General features: G+C 45.1%; 1 protein-coding gene across 3 annotated transcripts in view; it reads left to right on the top strand.

Moving 5' to 3' along the window:
* Window positions 1-20,619, top strand: part of SEMA4G (semaphorin 4G) — a 269,472-nt gene extending 248,853 nt beyond the window's left edge. For all 3 annotated transcript variants that reach the window (XM_088448694.1, XM_088448696.1, XM_088448695.1), the window contains exons 15-16: window positions 3,528-4,668; window positions 20,234-20,619. In XM_088448694.1, coding sequence (XP_088304820.1) covers window positions 3,528-4,357 — 830 coding nt within the window. In that variant the 3' untranslated portion in view covers window positions 4,358-4,668; window positions 20,234-20,619. The remainder of the gene's footprint in view (window positions 1-3,527; window positions 4,669-20,233) is intronic.
* The last annotated feature ends 542 nt before the right edge of the window (window positions 20,620-21,161 follow it).

Genomic DNA, 21,161 nt, shown 5'->3' with positions numbered 1-21,161 from the left:
CTGTAGCAGTGTCCCTTATGCAGCCTCCCTTGTACGGTGGCAGTGCCCCTTATGCAGGTGCCCCTTATGCAGGCCCCCCTGTAGCAGTGTCCCTTATGCAGCCTCCCTTGTACGGTAGCAGTGCCCCTTATGCAGTCCCCCCCTGTAGCAGTGTCCCTTATGCAGCCTCCCTTGTACGGTAGCAGTGCCCCTTATGCAGGCCCCCCTGTAGCAGTGTCCCTTATACAGCCTCCCTTGTACGGTAGCAGTGCCCCTTATGCAGGCCCCCCCTGTAGCAGTGTCCCTTATGCAGCCTCCCTTGTACGGTAGCAGTGCCCCTTATGCAGGCCCCCCTGTAGCAGTGCCCCTTATGCAGCCTCCCTTGTACGGTAGCAGTGCCCCTTATGCAGGCCCCCCTGTAGCAGTGTCCCTTATGCAGCCTCCCTTGTACGGTAGCAGTGCCCCTTATGCAGGCCCCCCCTGTAGCAGTGTCCCTTATGCAGCCTCCCATGTACGGTAGCAGTGCCCCTTATGCAGGCCCCCCTGTAGCAGTGTCCCTTATGCAGCCTCCCTTGTACGGTAGCAGTGCCGCTCATGCAGGCCCCCCCTGTAGCAGTGTACCTTATGCAGCCTCCCTTGTACGGTAGCAGTGCCCCTTATGCAGGCCCCCCTGTAGCAGTGTCCCTTATGCAGCCTCCCTTGTACGGTAGCAGTGCCCCTTATGCAGGCCCCCCTGTAGCAGTGCCCCTTATGCAGCCTCCCTTGTACGGTAGCAGTGCCCCTTATGCAGGCCCCCCTGTAACAGTGTCCCTTATGCAGCCTCCCTTGTACGGTAGCAGTGCCGCTCATGCAGGCCCCCTTGTAGCAGTGTCCCTTATGCAGCCTCCCTTGTACGGTAGCAGTGCCCCTTATGCAGGCCCCCCCTGTAGCAGTGTCCCTTATGCAGCCTCCCTTGTACGGTAGCAGTGCCCCTTATGCAGGCCCCCCTGTAGCAGTGTCCCTTATGCAGCCTCCCTTGTATGGTAGCAGTGCCGCTCATGCAGGCCCCCCCCCTGTAGCAGTGTACCTTATGCAGCCTCCCTTATTGCAGTGCAAGCCCCCCTGTAATTGATCCCCCACCCACCAGTACAGTATGGTACTTACCTGACGCGCCACCATCCGGGATGTCCCTTTCACTTGCGCGCCGACAGGATCCTCAGCGCGCGGATGACGTCACCCGCGCACTGCATGACTGGGAACGCTGGCCTCTGTAGCGCTGAAAATGGGGATTTTGGTAGGTCTTATTTTCGGGGTAGGGCTTATTTTGGACCGGGTTACAAAAGTAAGGGTAGGGCTTATTTTCGGGGTAGGTCTTATTATCGGGGAAACACGGTAAGTCCCCCTGCATTAATTTCCACACTCCCCATACATTAGTACATTAGTATGGGGATATGGAAATTATGGTATTCATCAAATTCCGAAAATTATGTATTTTCGGAATTTGATGGAGTTACTATTCGCCACTGTGAGGTGGCGAATAGTAGGTAACACTTACCTGTGTCAGCGTGTGCACGTCCCCCGCAGTCTTCCTCCGGCGCTCTGGTCTCTCCCCTGGCTCCGTCTGCTATGCTGTCATGTGTTCTCCCAGCAGAACACAATAAAGTTTAGAATAATAAAAAAAAAAAAAACGTTTTATTTTCTAAACAGTACTGTGTGCTGTTGGGAGATCACATGACAGCATAGCAGACTGAGCCGGAGGCTGCTGCGCGGGCAGGTAAGTGCTGGATGGGGGGGAGGTGAGAGTGGGGAGGGGGGGCAGGTGAGCGGAGGGGGGGACACAAACTTACCACATCTGTAGGCGGTGCTGCGCATGCGCTGGGTTTACGATTGTAACAGCGCATGCGCAGCACTTCTTCCAGCTGCGGTAAGTTAGTGTAGAGAGGGATAACTATCTATTTCCTGAAAAGCTGTCATTGCAAAAATGACGGCTTTTCAGAATAGATAGTTATAGGGAGGAGGAATGATGAATTCCTCCGGTAATTTGGTAGAGCTCCATGTGAGTTCTAAACCTAATTACCTCCAGAGAAACTTTAGTTATGATGAATAGGCCCCTATGTGCCTTACATCCATGTACACCCACACGGGTAAAATGCTCTAAGTAGCATTACACCTGTGTCGGGATCTTCCTTCAAATCCAACTATCCAAACAAGGCAAAAGTTGCTATAATAAAGTCAGATGATCTTGAAGGAGAAAGAAAAACTTTTTTTTTGTTTGTTTTAATGTAGCCAATGCTTATTTACTTACCTACAGTCAATGCATTGGTGTGCATGACATTTTGCACTTTGACATTTGGGGACTGATTCAGAGGTGGCCGCAGATGTCGCCACTGCTGCGTATTTTGGTGATTGCCCATCTGCGACTTAATGCAAATGCTCTACAAAGCCCTTCCCTGGGGTACATCCTTGTGTATGGATGTGCTGTAATACTGCCTGGTGTGCGTTCAGACGCCATCATCACAAATATACACCAGCCCTATGGCAGATGCAGACTTTCCTTATGAGTGTACGCAAACTCCGTATGAGCGATACGCCTGCGACACCACCATATTATGGTCCATCTCCGTGCATCTTAAAAGCCACCTCCTAATTATCGCCCAGGAACGCTCAGCACTTACCCAAGGTATTTCTGATATTGTGTATCTCAATCTCAAAACTGCGCCTTTGTGCGTACACACTGGGTAACGCATGCACCAGATGAGAATTTTGGGGATTCCTGCACAGTAGCAAAAAATCGCTCAACTCCATAAATATCTGCATTAGGTGCGGCCCAGAATCAGGCCCTTGGTATCATTATCAATTCCCATGTTTCTATATACTGTAAGTGCATATATGAGGCAAAGTCATATTTATTTATTTTTAAACCACTGAATAAAATATGTAGTGGCTTAGACCAGAAGTCATCTTTATACTTGTTATAAAAAGATCTAGTACTAGGGATGGCTGCTTTAAAGACGTTCTATGTAAAGTGCGATAAATTAAGTATTTATGTAACGGATGATTAACCCTGTGATCACGCCGGGCTGGCAATCACGCACCAGTACACAACAGACCATTCATAGGTAGGGATTAACACTAATTATTTGTGAAGTGACCTCCCAGCACCTCTCCTATCATAAATACACCTTCATGTTGAGTTTAAATGGCAAATTATCAGCCTACCCTTGTTTCATTTAGACTGTTTATGTTTTGTAAATCTATATTTGGCTATTCTTATTATTCATCGCACAATAGTGCATCTCAGATTTTACCATCTCTGATTTTCTGAATCAAATTTGACAAATCAATATTAAGCCTAGGAGAAGGAAAGTTGAGAATAGACAGAGAGACTCAAAACACATTCTTCATGCTTCATTGAACAGTAAATATCTATAGCCTCCCTAGACCTCTTATTGATTTCTTTGTTCCATCTCAAGTCTATTAATACATTGTGACATTTTTCTGCTGTCTATACATGTGCAACAGAATTATCGCGGTTTTCCACTTATATTTTACCTTCATTTTTTTTCCAGCTGTTCCCGTAAAGAAACTGAGAACAGTTTTGAAAGGCGATGATGTTCTCCTGCAGTGTGATCTATGGTCCAACTTGGCCAAGCCACAGTGGCTTGTAAACGGCACGGAGCAATTGGAAGGTGATGAAGGTCACCTTCGATTGGGTGTTGATGGACTGCTCATCTCCGATGCTCTTTTAGAACACAGCGGCGAATACAGTTGTTTCTCTGTAGAAAGTGGTTTAGAGTCCATAGTTGCATCATATAATGTCAATGTTCTGTTGGAACTACCGAAAGAGAAGATCTACTCTGATCCTACGCCTGTTGACCAGCTGCCAACACCAGCAACCCATGCTTCTACCAATCTGGAGTTTGTGTACATTTCCGTGATCACAATTCTTGGTGGACTGTGCCTAGTACTCTCTGTTGTTTTACTGTACATTTCTTGCCAGCAGAAAAAAAAGGGTAAATATCAAATGCGCAACTCCCGGATTACAAGTGTAGAGCTTCAGACAGTATCATCAAACTTCAAAGACAAGTCAGAGGAGCTCAACAATTACTCTGATGGTTGTCTTCAGATCATTCCCGGCGAGGCGCCAACAGCTCCTCCAAGCAAAGGAAATCCTCCTCCTCCACCTCCCCCGCCCCCTTTGCCCTCAGAGTTCACCAATGGGATCAGCACTCTTCCCAACATGCTGAGGAAAATGAATGGTAACAGTTACATGCTTTTAAGACAAAGTGAGGAGTCCAGTTCTCCCTTGTACAATTCTTTCACAGAGGAACTTAGCAAGATCCTGGAGAAGAGGAAACACACGCAGCTTGTTGAGAAACTGGATGAAAGTTCTGTTTAGTAAAAACTGTTAATAGACAATGGAAAAAAAGAACACAATGCTACCTCAATGAACATATTTTTTTAAAATGATCACTTTTTATAATATTTTCATTTACTCCCATGCTTTCCCATATAGTTTTATTTATACAAACCAGCGCTGTGAAGGTCAATGACTCCCACACTCGACACCTGTATCCGTGGAGCTCAAGGGCTTTCTTCTGCCATGGTATTTACACCATAAGATGGACAGCTAGATGGAGGACATGTCCTCTTAGTGGAGACATTCTGCCGTGTTCCGCTTTGGAGGAACTACGACCAAAGCATAAAAAGGTACGTGTGTAATATGTGTATGCCAAGCCAGAGCATCCTGGGTTCCTTTGAATATGTGAATATCTGCTTTGTAACGGTGTTACTCGCACGTCCTGTTTTATCAGCCTAATATAATGATTTATGAGATTACATTAGCACAGACAAAGTTGCAGGGAGGGTGCTGCTGCCCCTGAGGTAGAGGAAGGCAATACCCTGAGGAACAGTCTTTATTATGGCGATAGAGGAAAAGTCATTGAGCTGGAATGGGGGTGGTGAATTTGCAGAGGCTCACTAGGCCAGAAATTGGTCCCAACACGCTGGCATTTACCTAGCCACCCTCGTTACCTCCCCCAGATGCTGACTACCTGTCACTCACTTTGCCATCGCTAACCAATAGCGGCACATGCACAGTGTAGCTTTGGCGCTTGCAAAATACTTTTCTGCATTCGACATCGACGTTGTGTGTGTCTCTGAATCAAGCCCTATGTGTGTACTAATACACTAAATTGAGGAAAGAGTATGCAGCACAGGAATCGCTACCTGTGGGTTATGCCAGGCGTCTTGCTCCATATTCATATGGCACAAAAAAGAGAGTTTGAGGACATATCTGTAGTTGGCATCTAGAGAGGAGATCAGCTGGCGTGATGTCTGATCCGTGTAGAATTGGACCCTCTTATTAGACCTGTTGTCGACATTCGCGGGCACTGTTGCTGTGGTTGCTTTCTCTATCCTACTTTCCTTACACTACGCTGTCTAACTGCCTGCACTCCTGAGTAATATTGCTCTCCTCACCCGTCATTTGTCACTAATTCTATTCTTATACCAGTCTCTCTCTAACTCTCATCACTTCACTAATCCCTTAACTCTTCATCCTCATTGTCTCAGGCTGGAGCTTGCATTTATATATAAAAATATGTTGCCTTATGAATTTGTTTCTGTTAAGCTAGCTGGCTTTCTCACAGGGATTTATGGGCCTATTTATCACTATCCAGTGCTAACTAACATTGTGTATCGCTGTTATCGCAGCAGTAATACAGTGCGTAGTTGCTCTGGTATTTATCATTCCGGGGCTCCTCTTGGACGTTTCCCTCCTTGCTGTCAGCAGCCAAAGGCGTAGCTACTGTGTGTGCATGGGGTACAGTTGCTATGGGGTCTACGGGGCCCGCCTCTGACCTGCATCCACTTTAGGTGGAGTGAATACTGGATGAGAGGTGGGATGGGGCTGATAAATTTGACGCACAGTAGTTTTAACTGGAAAGGACTTAGCAAAGCCTCTCTGGCTTCGCTTGTCCTCCATTGCTGGGTATAATAGATAACATCATCTCAAGATGGCGTTACCAGCTTTTTTTTTTTTTTATATTAATACATTTCAAGGTCCCGCCATTCCAAGAGGCCCATGGGACCGGCGATATGCAGCACTAAGTAGATTAGCACCAAAGAGATCTCTGATTTTCTTCAGTGTTGACATTTTGATAAATTGAGAGACACTGAGAAAAGCCCTTTCTCCAGTGAGAGGACTTTTCTTAGCTATATAAATAGTCCCCTAAGCAATTTACTGATTCATTGACAGAAGTTATAAATTGCTTGGCTAAGACTCAATATTAATTAGCTAAGTAACAGTTATTAACTCCTGTAGTGACCAGCAGACTGACATGTTTTGGTTTGGAAATATTCTGGAATGGTCTCTGGTTTCTTATCTCTCTCCCTCACCCCACGCCCTCCCCCGCCTCTCTCTCTCTCTCTCTCTCTCTCTCTCTCTCTCTCTCTCTCTCTCTTTCCCTCTCTCTTTTCTCTGTATCTCTCACTACATTTCCCTCTGTGTTTTCTGGCTGCTCTATGACCCTGTCCGATCACAGCTACAGGGTACAGATCTACCTAACAGCATCGTATCCCAGCAACTCCTGTCATTCCCCACAGTACAGACAAAGGGCCTGATTCAGATCCACTCACGAGCGCATAGCGGGTCGAAGGTCAGCCAGTGCGCAAGCGCGAGCCCGTAGCGAGTCAGAACTTCACTCGCTCTGGGGCTCGCTACAAAACAGGGTGGCTGTCGATGTTGATCGACAGCTCACCCCGTTTTGTAGGCGGTGACGGGGGGTGGCTGGACAAACGGAGGCGTTCCCGAAGGAACGCCTGCCGTTTGTGGGCGCCCTACTGACATCATTCGTGATGTCAGTAGTGAACTTCCTGCTCCTGCGCTCACTGACACACCCAGGACACTCCGATAACATGCCTCTGAGATGGCCTTTTTTGCGTTCACCCCAGGCCACCTCCCAGGAATGCCCATGATATTTCCTAGCTGTTTCTAATGCCTGCAATTCTGTATGCAACAGCTTACAGAGCCGGACAATCAGGGTGACGCATGCACTGTAGGGGTCTTCAGGACTTTTCATGCATGGAAGTAGCAAATAATCGGTCAACTGCTCATCAGCATCTAAATCAGGTCCATCCTGTTACTGTCCTGAAGCATCCTTACCCCCAGGAGCCCTCTTACCTGTTATAATGTAATTAAACCTTGTACAATCCTGCCTATACCTTCTAAACCTTTATACGCTCCTGCCTATACCTTCGCAGTCATGCAGTAAAATAAAAGCCTTCAGACATGGAAATGTGTTTCCAAAGCACAAAATATTATATTTCAACATAAAAACAGTAGGTTACACGCTGTGATCTAAAGACAATTTAGCGCAAAGAAATTATACAGACCCAAGGTACAGTTATACATACGCACACGCACTGGAACCAGTTACCGGCATCAGCAAGAAACCTCCATCAACAGCATCAGCAAGAAGACTACAGATTGGAGTCGGTACGCACATTTATACTCTTGCAGGGATAAGCAACACAATAGAAGAGTGTGGCATGGTTCCATTGGTTCCCAGTACGCGTGCACTTGTTACAGGACATTTAACAGGTTGATTCAAATGGACACAGATCAGCCTCCGACAGCCTTTTGTCTCCTTTTTCCCACCGCATGCAAATCTAAGCTGTTAATATTACAAAGTACATTTTAGTGTTTTAACTCTCTACAGTCCATAAGTTGAGAATGCATGTTGCGATCTTCTCACCGATGTTACCGGAGAGCTGTTGAGACAGAGTTGATCAGTACAGCACCAAACACGGTTTGCTTATCATGTACTAAACCTTAGTTGCAGAAAACAGTCATTTCTTTACATGCTGGCATTGTGATTGAATTGAATAATAATAACCCTTTTCGCTATGGAACTATTGCTTTAAGTGTATGTATGCAAGGGAGAATGACACTAAATAGTGTTGTGCGTCTGGGGGACTGTGGGGTACTTAGCAAGCAGCACTAAGCTGGAAAGGTATCTCTGAGTGTATGGGACTAAGGGCCTGATTCAGACCCACTCGCGAGCGGCTGTACGCTCGCAAGTGGGTCGATGGTCTGCACTGAGCATGCGCACGACGGAGGGAGCTCCGTCGTGCGCATGCGCCAGACACGACGAGCGAAGGACTTTCCTTCGCTCGTTGTGTCCGATCAAAGGGGGCGTGCTGTCAATGTTGATTGACAGCACGCCCCCTTTGGTGGGCGTGCCGGGGGCGTGCCTCCCTGACGGGGGCGTTCCCACGGGAACGCCTCCCGTCAGAAGCCGGCCCACTGACATCACTAGTGATGTCAGTGGGAGTGATTTTGGCTCTGATAGAGCCAAAATCACTCCGGAGCTTGCGGTTGAAAACCTCAACCGCAGGCTCCGGCTCGCAATTTCGATGGTCGCGATGGTCACGACCATCGCGGCCATCAAAATGCACGCTCGTATAGCCTGTGGGTGGTGACCCACAGCTATACGAGCGTCCAGGAGGACGCTCCATGAAAAAGGAGCCCGGCCCTCATGCAGAGCGTGCGCTCTGCTCAGAGCGTACGGCTCTGAATGAGGGCCTAAGTCGGTATTGGTTGTGTAGGGATCGTTAAAAAGCTGAACGTGCTAATAATTAGCTATTTTGCGTTGTGCACTGTTTAACATCACGTGTATGTGTTAATGTGAATGCAGGGAAAACACCACTACTTTGCTACTTTAGTGCTGTTCATATTTAAGTCTGTGGTGATTTTAATGTGCTGGAAAGTCATTTTTATGTATGTCAGACACTGTCGATATGTGTTTGGGGAAGATTGTTAAAAAGCTGGCCGTGCTACTTATTAGCAATTTTGCGTTGTGTTTTGTGTACTATGTGGTTTTGACAAAATGGCGCTGTGTGACCTATTTCTAAGATGGAGTCTTGTCGCCATTCGTAAGATGGCGTCGATCCGATCTAATTTTAAAACTGATTCTGTCTCAGCCAATTATCCAGCTTCGACATACCCCACTCACGCACAATAGAAACATGAGACTTCCAGCATGTACTCACTATGTAGTTAATTTCAGACAAAGTCATAAACTTTAAAATTCATACATCATGTCTCATTGTCTATATCGGGGGGAATCGGCATGTAATACTGGCTGTCGAGATGCCTCCTGTCAAAATACCGCCAGCGGCATCCCAATGGTTGGTATCCCGACAAGATTTCGGTAAGTATACTTACCCTACCCCTTCTCTCCCTAACCCTCCCTTCTTGTAGTCTAACCCTAAACCTCCCTTGTTGGTGCCTAAACCTAACTCTCCCCCCTTCGTGCCTAAACTTAACCCTCCACCCTGAGTGCCTAACCCCCATTAATGCCTAACCCCCTCCTAGGGGTGCCTAACCCCCCCCCACAAAAAAAACCTAACCCTATCCCCGCTATGCTACCTAAACCTAACACCCCCCCCCTCACCCCCGCGGCTAATAGCTTAGAGACGCCCCGGACTTACCTGGTTCGGGCTGGCGTCTGTCTGTGTTCCGGCGTTGGGATTAAGATAGGCGTCGGTATTTCAAGGCGTATCTTAAATCCTATGCCAGACTTCCAGCATCTGGATTGAGACCGGTGGCATCCCGTCCGCCGGTCTGCTAACTACATCTCATATTGACAATTTCTTATTAATCCAGTTAATCTCTGCAATTATATTGTTCCTCAAAATGACAGGGAAGTCTGTAGGACCACATACACGTATGTTACAGTGTTTTTCTAACAATGGACCTTGTGTGTCCCATTTCCTATGAGATTATAGAGGCACAATTTGGTGGGTTCATTTTGAAATAAAGAGTATTAAGCTTTGGAAAAACCCAGAAAAATCTAATATTACTTTACATTCTACCATTGTCCAGCCCCAATATTTTCATTTGAAATGTTATTTGCTAAGTTTCCAGAGTATAGTAGTACCAGATTTGTGTTCATTATGCATGTTTTGATGCCAATTTTGGACGCAGGGACATGTAGAATTTACAAGTATCACAGACAAATAGCGGACGTGGTTTTATTAGGAGCAGGAGAAAGGGGTGTTAATTGGGTTTTTAAAATGCAGCAAAATAGGAACACTATGAAAAGAGCTCGGAGTCTTCACCTCTGTGGGCACAGGCTTACCATGCATGAAAACAAGGCCTGCTGTCTGACTAATGGCCTGATTCACAGTTGCCGCAAGTTGGTTTTGCGGATGGATCTTGCGATTTATCACACTGTACATTCATCCGAACTAAGCATACGCAGCTACGAGAGAATCACCGTCATAAGTATTTAAGCCACATCTCCAGTTGCAATTGACATGGGTGTTTCTGGGCAGCAATTGGGCATACACGCGTAGGCTAAATGCTGTGAGGGCGTGTTGTGTAGGCAGAAAAGCGGACTATGCAGAGTTGTGAGTACACAGCAATCTGTCTGATTTTGGAAGGATCTCTTGCATTGGGTATAGTGCTGGTGCCAGTGCACACTGGTAGTGGTGGTGGCATAAGCAGATAGATGGAGAACATTGATCTGGCTACCATGTATACAGGCGAAGTTCCACATTTATTTCTGAGCATGCACTTAGGTCTTTGAGACAATCCCTAAAAGTGTACTTAATGTTGTGTTTCTGCTGCCATAATATTTGTGTGTATATATATATATATATATATATATATATATATAATGTGAAGAGAGGAGAAAGGTCTCTTATTTGATGTAAAACTTTCTTTTAGGTGTGAAGTGCAATAAAACTATTAAAGTCCCTCTTCCCATGTAACCGAATAGTCCAGGTACCATTTATCAGAAAATATTTTAATACTGTTGTTATGTTGTTGTTTTTTTTTTTTTTTTTTTTAAATATCTCATGCACTTTCTCATTATAGTATTTTTATGACACATTAATAACTATGTCAATGATTCCCCTCCTAGTTTCAGCCCTTCTTAGCTTTGGAGGGTCTTTTCCAGCACCTTACAGATGTGTCCTCATTCTCCCAACATTTTTGTGTCATATAGTGCAAGACTCTTGGCACACTTAAGGTGTATACACACTAGATGATGTGCTCACGATGCGATATCGTGAGCTATTTCCCTTGAACCCTCCCCGGCACTCCAGGACATGATGTGCAGTAAAAGCTGCACGATGTGTCACAAGATCTATCGTGCACGATCCAAAGATTTGCCGGTCTGTAGATCGTGCAGGATAGCAGACAGATGCTTGCACGGATCAGGGACATCAGTGAAGCATGCATCTGTCTTAAAAATAAATAAATAAAAGCCTTGGTAAAATAAAAAAGACTTTCCATCCCCCCCCGCCCCTTCCCAAAAGAACAACCAGCCCCGAACTAGTCAGAACCATCCCTGGTTGCCAAAATACAGGGGACAAATGACGTAGAGGTCCCCCGTATTTTATGCAACAAGCACTGAGCTCTTATCCAGTCCTGGTTCTGGAAATACAGGGGAAAAAATGCTAGGGTTCCCCTGTATTATCCAGAACCAGCATCTGACTTTTTGTAGCTGGGGGCTAATGCTACAGCCAGGGGAGCCATTTCACTGGGTCCCCCAGCCGGAGCATCAACCCTGACCGCTAGTCAGCCCAGGCTGGGGATCCCTGGGGAGCTGGGGACCCCCCTCAATAAAAAGGGGTCCCCTATCCAGGGCACTTTAGGCTGATAGCCTCGGGCTCTCCCCGGCACCCCTGAAGCGATGGGTGCCGGGTTGATAGTGTAGTGTGGTATAAAAAAATAGATGAGATAATATTGTCTTTTGCTGTGGATCTACAGGTCCCAGCAAAAGCAATATTAAAATAAACACACACACCGTACAAAGTAAAAGTTTATTAAACATACATGTAACATACATCTCACATACTCACTTATGTATCTCTGAAGCCCCCCAAAATATCTCCATACTCACCGTCTCCTATGCGAAGTTTGGGTCCTCTTCGTTCCATGTAGGCAATCCATTGGGTTTTTGCAAAACAGAAAACCCAAATACGCGAGCCACCGGACAATAATACCGTCCTCTACGGATGGTACTTCCCGAATTAAAGCTCAGTGGTGGGATTTTACTATGGAAACTTTGTTGCTGAGCGCTCATTTGCTTATGGTCAATGGTGGGAACCGAGAAAGTAACCTTAAGTCACTCATTGGCTGAGAGGCGGAAGGCTCGCCTCTTTCAGCCAATGAGCACTTAGCGGCAGGGCTTCCATAGTGAAATCCCCCCGCTGAGCTCTAATTCGGGAAGTACCGTCCGTAGAGGACGGTACTGTGTCTGGTGGCTCGCGTTTTTTTTGTTCTTCCAAGACCCAATGGATTGCCTATATGGAACAAAGAGGTCCCGAACTTCGCATAGGAGACGGTGAGTATGGATATTTTTTTTTACAGGTACCCTATGGTTTCTACTTGAAGAAAAGGATTGATGGGCTTCAGAGATAGATAGGTGAGTATGTGAGATAGTGTGTGTTCATCTGTGTGTGCAAGCATGTTTAATAAACTTTTACTTTGTACAGTGTGTGTGTCCTGTGTTTATTTTAATATTGCTTTTGCTGTGGAACTACAGGTACCAGCGGGCCCGTAATGCCCTGCATGCTAGTACTTGTGGTTCACCAAGTACCAGCATGCGGGGGAGGCTTGCTGGGACCTGTAGTTCCGCAGCAAAAGACAATATTATCTCATCTATTTTTTTACACCACACTACACTATCAACCCGGGACACCCACCGCTCCAGGGGTGCCAGGGATAGCCCCGGGCTATCAGCCGAGGCCTGGGGTACCCTAGAGACGTGGATCCCTTTATTGGGGTGGTCCCCTGCTCCCCAGGGATTCCCGGCCTGGGCTGACTAGCGGTCAGGGTTGATGCTTCGGCTAGGGGACCCGGTGAAAGGGCTCCCCTGGGTGTGGCATTAGCCCCCTGCTGGAAAAACTCTGCTGCTGGTTCTGGATAATACAGGGAAATCCTACACATTTTTTTCCCCTGTATTTCCATAACCAAATCAGAGCCCGGTGCTGGTTGCACAGAATTCGGGGAACCCTACGTCGTTTGTTCCCTGTATTTTGCACAATCAGCACTAAGACACAGATGCACGGATGGAGAGACGCTGATCCCCGCCTGCAAGCATCGTATGCGGATCCAAATGACATAACATACAGGCATAAACACTGTACGATATGCCGCCGGTTCATGTAAGAGATTGGCAGATCTTGCCTGCAGTAGGCAAGATCTGAAGATGCGATTTCCGACCAGCGGGTACGTGCGTCGGCATCGTGATCATGATCGGACACTCACGATTTGGACATATTTTACACGATTTGTCGTTCCGATGTGGCGAAATTGGGCGAATCGTTTAAAATATAGTCTAGTGTGTACACACCTTAGAAGCTGAAAGATCATCATTTATATCGTCACTCATCTTGTGAGTGCGTGGGACCGATAACATGGAACTGCTACGCAAGGGAATATGTACTAACAAGGACATTGTTTCAGGTTGAATAAACCTCTTAAGAATAATATTTTCATGGTCGTTTGTCTTTAACAGATAAGGTCCTGGTAGCTTAGTAGCATTTCTGAATTTACATTAATATGGGAGAAGCGTCCTCCAATCTCTCCCTTCTTAATTAGAACTTAGTGTTACAGCAGCTCCCTTTCTGCCAAAACCCATGAAAAGAAACTGCAGTCAAATATATATTGTCAGTGTTGCTTTCCAGTTTGGACATCTTCCAAGCGAAGGTATCCCTCAGAAAGATTGTATTGTGAATTAGATAAGTCATTTCTGCTCAGGTCATCAAGTCATTGATTAGCTCTCCGGACTGATCAACAAATTACGGTGCTGGCTCAGTTGAAATTAAATCACTTTCCACCTATTGGCAAACCTACAGTTAAATATAAGTAACTCCTACATGTATGATCAGTTTGTTATATTGCTATGTACAGTAGGTATTCAATGTATATGAATTTACTTTAAATCTTGTACTAATTGTTTTAAAAAAAAAACAGAGCCAGATTGCAACCTGCCCTGAAGATCCCCGGAAGTACTATAGGTGCATACACACACAATGATTTTTTGAACGATTATCGATAACGATATCATTCAATCGTTGAAAAAATCGTTCACTTTCTGAGTTAAAACGATGAACGATTTGTCGTTCATGCGCGTTCACGTTTGTAGTTTGCAGTTCAGTCAGACTGACCAACTAAACGATTTTCAGTAAGGGAATATGCAAAAATCGTTTGTACTTCAAAAAAATCGTTCATTACATTTAGTAAATGAACGATTTTAGTAAACTATTTTAGTTCATTCTTCCCTTGAAAAAATTAACGAAAATCGTTTACTAAAATCGTTCATTTACTAAATCGTTGTGTGTGTATGCAGCTTATGAGTTAAAATGATGCAGTATGGCTAGTTATGGGCTGGTCAGTCAATCGGGAGCTTTGTTTAATCTCCATGATAAGGCATAACCAATCAGAAGCTTGGAAGGCCCATATTTGACTGTTCAGCTATTAACTAGCCAAACTACGTCATTTGAACTCATTACACAGCAGAGGCTCTTTGGCGCAAGTTGTGTTTGTTTTAGTGTTGTTTTTTTTTCAAATCCCACTGGACAATGTTGGATCATGTCAGGACTGAAGATACTGGTTAAATATTAAACTAGGGAAGTATTTTTTTTTTTTTTCTTGAGATTTTTTTATTCATTTAAAATGGGGACACTAATTACTAAGGCTGCACAATTTTTTTATTTTATTTTTTACTTATAAGGGGTTAATATTTATTTTTAGACAATTTATGACAGTGGACAGAATATACTGTATTGATGTTATAAGAGGCCACATTTTTTTATCATGACTATCCTGTTACCCACATCCAAAGGATAAAAACCAAGCAGCCAATGCTATCAAGCCTACTATATAACAATAGTATAGAATACATTTTAATTTGCATAAAACAATAAAGTAACTCAATAAAAGTTAATTGCCTGTTGGGGACAGGGGACAGGGATGAAAGATCTACAGTGTCTAGATAGACAGTCAGTAGTTGACAGTTAAAATGTCGACATGGACTTGGGTCAACATAGTCAGAAGGTCAACACACAAACGGTCAACACATAAAAGGTTGACACGTTATTTTTAGGGTTAGGATTAGGGTGCGCACTTGGTGAAGGGTTAGAATTAGGCACTAGGGGGAGATGAGGCACCAGTGGGAGTGGTAGGGTTAGGCACTAGGGGAAGGGTTAGGCTTAGGCAGTAGAGTAGGGTTAGGCACTAAGGCGAGGGTTAGGCACTAAGGCGAGGGAATGGCACTTGGGGTTGAGTTAGGATGTGGCACCAGTGGGAGTGTGAAGGTTAGGCACTTGGGGGATGATTGGGTCAGAAGGTCAATATAAAAATGGTTGACACATAAAAGGTTGATTTCTTTTTTTTCATTATTTTTAAGGTTAGGATTAGTGTGAGCACTTGGCGAAGGGTTAGAGTTATGCTGCGGAAGGGGATAGTTGGGGTTAGGCACTAGGGTTAGAGTTAGGCACTAGAGGTAGCGTTGGGGTTAGGCACTAGGGGGAGGGTTACGATTAGGCACTAGAGAGCGGGTTAGGCACTTGGGTAGGGTTAGGGATCGGCACTAGGGGTGTGGTTAGGGTTAGGCACTTGACGGAGGGTTAGAGTTAAGCTGCGGGAGGGGACAGTTAGGGTTAGGCACTAGGGGCTGAGTTAGGGTAAGGCACCATTGGAAGTGTGAGGGTTAGGCACTAGGGGAAAGGTTAGGATTAGGGTCGAAATAGGGAAAAAAATAAAATGTTTTGACCTTTTATGTGTCAACTACGTTGTGTGTCAACCTTTTGACCACGCCAACCATTTGTCGCTGTTGACTTTAGTACATGTCGACCATGTAACAGTCAACATTCTGACCCTGTCGACCATATGACTTGGTCAAACTATTGCCTGTGGATCATTTGGTGTCGACCTACTCGTATTAACTTGTTTATCTGAATACTGTAGAATAGATCTTTAATCCACACCTGTCTGCTGTATTTAATATATTGGCCAGGATGTACTAAGGTTGCGGTGACCATTCCGCCAGTCACCGCAACCTTACTAATCGCATATGTACTAACACATGCGATTAGTATCGCAAAGGACAGCTCTTGCGATAAGAGCTGCCCTTTGCAAAGCAGCCGACATCGGGAGGAGCGCGGGCCGGCAACCATGGACAGCAGGTGAGTGGGGGCCAGCGCTGGGTGACGGGGGGGGGGGGCGTCGGCGTCGATAAACCATCGGGATCAGGGTGCGGTAAGAAGCCCATAGGCTTCTATAGGGTAACGCCAGGTTTTTCTGGCGTTACCCTCTGCACCGATAAGTGCGGCCCGGCCTTAGTACATATGGAAATGCGGTAAAACCCCCGAAAACGGGGTTTTTACCGCATTTTTTCTTTAGTACATCCCGGCCATTGTGCTATATAGTTTAGCACTCAGAGTGCCACCTCAATTCTCCATAGGGATTACAGCTGATGGCCACTCCCTCTATATATAACAAACGCAAACAAATACGATTACCTGTGTTAAATTACTTGTAGAGCATTTACAAGAGCAAGTATGATAAGAAGACTTACAATTGGGATTTTTTTCCCCTAGTACACAGCTCAGCACAATCCATTGCATACAAATGCTGGTTATCTGTTGCCGGTTCAAGCCATGAAAACAATTACTATTCCATAGAAATGTGCCCAAAGCTTAACAAAACAGGATCTTTATATTGCACTGTGTTTGCCAATTATGCTAAATGTTTTCTTCCAGTTCTTGGGGTTTGTTTGAGCGTGAGAGAGAGAGAGAGAGGATTTGTTCTACTACATTTGCCAAAAGTTTCCTGCTCAACAATTGACTCCCTTAGGAAACAAATGTGTGAGTTTTGATAGTGTGTATTTGTAGGGAATGACTAATTGCCTCTCTTTACAACCGAGTAACCTATATGGTTGTGACCGCAGCCTTCCTGTCCAAACCTAGTGTTGCACATTGATCATTGGCTTAGCTGGTTGCTATAGATTCAGTGCTTACTGTATATGTTACTAATATAACTCAATGTAAAGGAGTTACAACCCCTGGTATGCTGGGAAATGGGCTAAAGTACTGAAGGACTACAGTAACTAGCACTGCACAATTATCTGTGATAAACCAGGGGAGAAGTTGCCTGGATATTCCAAATCACGGTTAATTCATTTCAAACCTACATGTACAGTACCTCCTGCGTTATTAATGTGGGCATTGTTCATACTGAGGAGCCTGGTCAGGAGGTTGAATACAGTAAGCAGGGGTGTGTGCCGGAAATTAACATGAGCAGCCTAGCTTGCATAACTGTACAGTATTTATATTATATACCAGGAAGGATTGAAGAAGAATATATTTTTAGCTGCCCCAGGAGGGTTGTGGCTTATATTAGCAAAGGTTGCACACAAGGGCATTTTCCCTTTTAAATGGTTCCGTCAGTCTCAATGAATTGTTATGGCAGCTGACTGTCCATAGCTGCCTTCCACACCCAGTACCACTTACATACAATGATCCTGGTTGATACTCAAGGAATTATTATTAACACTGCCCACTGTCTATTAACGCTCCCCATAGGCAATCGATCATGTGTGGAAGATAAATTGGAAATATGCTGCATAATAATTCCTTTCTCTCTTTCCAAACATTACACCAGTCATGACTTGTATTAGAATTATAGGTTGTTATGATCTATGAAGGTACCGGTATGACAGCTGGATTGGGGATATGTGGGAAGATATGTATATACAGCATTGTGCTTTTTTCATGTTCTGATATATGACATACGCAGGTGAAAAGTTGGGAATGACTCATTTACTACAATTGACGTACCTTGTGGATATTACATACCCATAATCAACACTCACAAATGATATTTAGAGTGTACCTTTTAAGGGCTGATGTATTTATGTGGATTAGCATATGATTAAAGGGTTAACTTTCCAGATGCTGTTTGAGATATAGGGCCTCATTCAGACCCACTCGCAAGCGGCTGTCCGCTCGCAAGTGGGTTGATGGTGTGCACTGCGCATGCGCACGACGGAGGGAGCTCCGTCGTGCGCATGCGCCAGACGCGACGAGCGAAGGACTTTCCTTCGCTCGTTGTGTCTGATCAAAGGGGGCGTGCTGTCGATGTTGATTGACAGCACGCCCCCTTTGGTGGGCGTGCCGGGGGAGTGCCTGCCAGACGGAGGCGTTCCCAAGGGAACACCTACCGTCAGAAACCAGCCCCACTGACATCACTAGTGATGTCAGTGGGAGTGATTTTGGCTCTGATAGAGCCAAAATCACTCCAGGGCTTGTGGTTGAAAAACCCGACCACAGGCTTCTGGTCGCACTGACGATGGTCGCGATGGTCAAGACCATCGCGACCATCATCCTGCACACTCGTATGTGCTGTGGGTGGTGACCCACAGCTATATGACCGTCCAGGAGGACGCTCCATTTTTATGGAGGACGGCCCTCATTCAGAGCGAGCGCTCTGCTCAGAGCGTACGGCTCTGAATGAGGGCCATAGTTTGTTATACGAATTAGAGAGCAATCTAGCGAGAAACAATTATCTGGTGGTATATTATCTGAACAAGCAGATCTAAATATTTTATTTTGTCTCTCTTTCCCATCTAATATTGATAAGGGGAATCTACGCATTAATCATTCTATATGTGGAATTGCATGTTTTAGCAAATTATCATCAAAAATGTTTTTTCTTTTTTTGGTTATGTTGACAAATACTGCAATTAATATTGGGTGTTTTGTCTGCATTTTTATGTGTATAAAAAGGATTATTCTTATTTCATCTTAAAGGCAAACTTAATAAAAGTTATATTTTAAATATAAATGTTTCTGTATTAAGAGTGCCCCCGTCACAGAGTTTTTTTCTTTATATTATCTTGCTATACAGGGTAATATTTGCAAAACACTTGTATCCTATTACTCCTGGGGAGCACCACCAGCAGGGCTAAAATAAGGGGGCTCCCCGTAATATTAATATACACGCTGGCTTAAATAATTGATGTACTATATCCTGTATCCTCTGCAGATTCTCTTCTTGTTTGTCTACAATCTTGCTGATGGTCAGGACGAATTCCCTTTTGCCCCGGACCATCCAAGATTGCCCATACACACTATTCCTTGTTCCGCTTACAATATCTGATTGGCCGTGCAGCACAGCCAACCAGATGATCTCGTATGCGAACCGAGGGAACGCGCAATTGTGGGTACACACTAAACGATACTCACGATTTGTCGTTCCAATATGACACATCCTGAAGATATCATTCTGGTGTGTACCCAGCCTAAGGTATTCATTTTGCTACTTTTTACAAAGTGAAATATTGTATAAAGACTATGGGCCTGATTCAGACCCACTCGCGAGCGGCTGTCCGCTCGCAAGTGGGTCGATGTTCTGGACTGAGCATGCGCACGACGGAGGGAGCTCCGTCGTGCGCATGCGCCAGACGCGACGAGCGAAGGAAAGTCCTTCGCTCGTTGTGTCCGATCAAAGGGGGCGTGCTGTCAATGTTGATTGACAGCACGCCCCCTTTGGTAGGCGTGCCGGGGGCGTGCCTCCCTGACGGGGGCGTTCCCACGGGAACGCCTCCCGTCAAAAGCCGGCCCACTGACATCACTAGTGATGTCAGTGGGAGTGATTTTGGCTCTGATAGAGCCAAAATCACTCCGGAGCTTGCGGTTGAAAACCTCAACCGCAGGCTCCGGCTCGCAGTTTCGATGGTCACGACCATCGTGGCCATCAAAATGCACGCTCGTATAGCCTGTGGGTGGTGGCCCACAGCTATTCGAGCGTCCAGGAGGACGCTCCATTTTCATGGAGACCGGCCCTCATTCAGAGCGTGCGCTCTGCTCAGAGCGTACGGCTCTGAATGAGGGCCTATGTTAGGCTATATTTTTCTGCAATACTAGCTGTCGTTGATATTTTCATGTTTCATTTGTTTTTAGGTATTTTTAATTCATAAATTATTTATTGCAATATATTGTTTATTGGTGCTTCCAGCGCAGTAGACAATTGGTGGTGTGTATCAGTCAGCTCTACAAACCACTATTTTTGTTTTTTAAACAGAAACGTACAAAAAGCGGAAATTGGTATGGTTATTAAAGAGGGAAAAACCCCTCCAGCCATAATGTGGTTAATATTTTTGGAATCTGTATGTACTTTACGTCAGGCAGCACTCGTGCATTTGTTAATAACGTGGATGATTTAATGATTTGGTTTTTTTTCTTTCCTCTCAAGGACACACATTTACAGTATTCAGCCACAAGAGGAGGAAACTGAGAGACAGCATCAGAAGTGGAGGCACGTGGCATCGGAGCTTTTTGTAATGTGGTGGTGATTATAAAACGATCTAGACCTGAGTGGAGCGTCAATGTCCACATCTGCTGATTTAGAAACTAATTATTCAAGATGGTCGGCTAATGGCACCAGCTGTCCTCTTAATACCTCTGGGGTGACTACGCACACATTAATGTGAGGATATTTAAGTTACCAATGGCAAGTCAGAAAATGTACACACACAGGCAGGAATTTCCTCCCAGAATGCCCCTGGACCACAGCACATCGGCATATGTTCAGCTTTGCTAGAAAATCTCACAATTGCTGAATAAAGCACTTTATCTTTAGTTGGAGTGATGGATTTTTAAATAATGATTGCACCTTCCTGTGACACATAATGGGAAAATGTCACAGAACCAGTCTGTCGATGCTTAACCTGAAGAGAATAGACAGTCCTCTAATGACCGTCTGTCACTGGCATCTGAGTTATCATCACTGAGCACCAATATTTTCCATGCAACGGCATTGTCAGGGCTTTGCATGTCGCATTGCTTTTATATTCTCTGTTTAGTTTATGTTCTTTTTAATTTGTGGAAACCACAGTTAGTACTTGAGTTTCAGTCCACATACCTACTTTCACAAACTTTATTTTTTTTACCACACAGATAATATCTGAGTTTTTTCTTTACAGTTTTGCCAAAATAATGCTGCTTTGGTTAGGTGGTGGTGCTGAATTACAGGTCTCCACAGACAGGCCTTAAAGTGGTGGTAGTTATGCTAAGGCTAAACTTCTGATAGCTCTCTGCGGTTGTAGCATACTCTAGCATGAGACCCGTCAGTGCCCACTATAGGATCTGCTACACTATATTCTTATGGACCGTACACACGT

Source organism: Taudactylus pleione, unplaced genomic scaffold (genome assembly GCF_031769625.1).
Source record: "Taudactylus pleione unplaced genomic scaffold, aTauple2 ptg000464l, whole genome shotgun sequence".
Lineage (NCBI taxonomy): Eukaryota > Metazoa > Chordata > Amphibia > Anura > Myobatrachidae > Taudactylus > Taudactylus pleione.
Note: the sequence above shows the minus strand (reverse complement) of the source record. Positions and strands in the feature narration are given on the sequence as shown.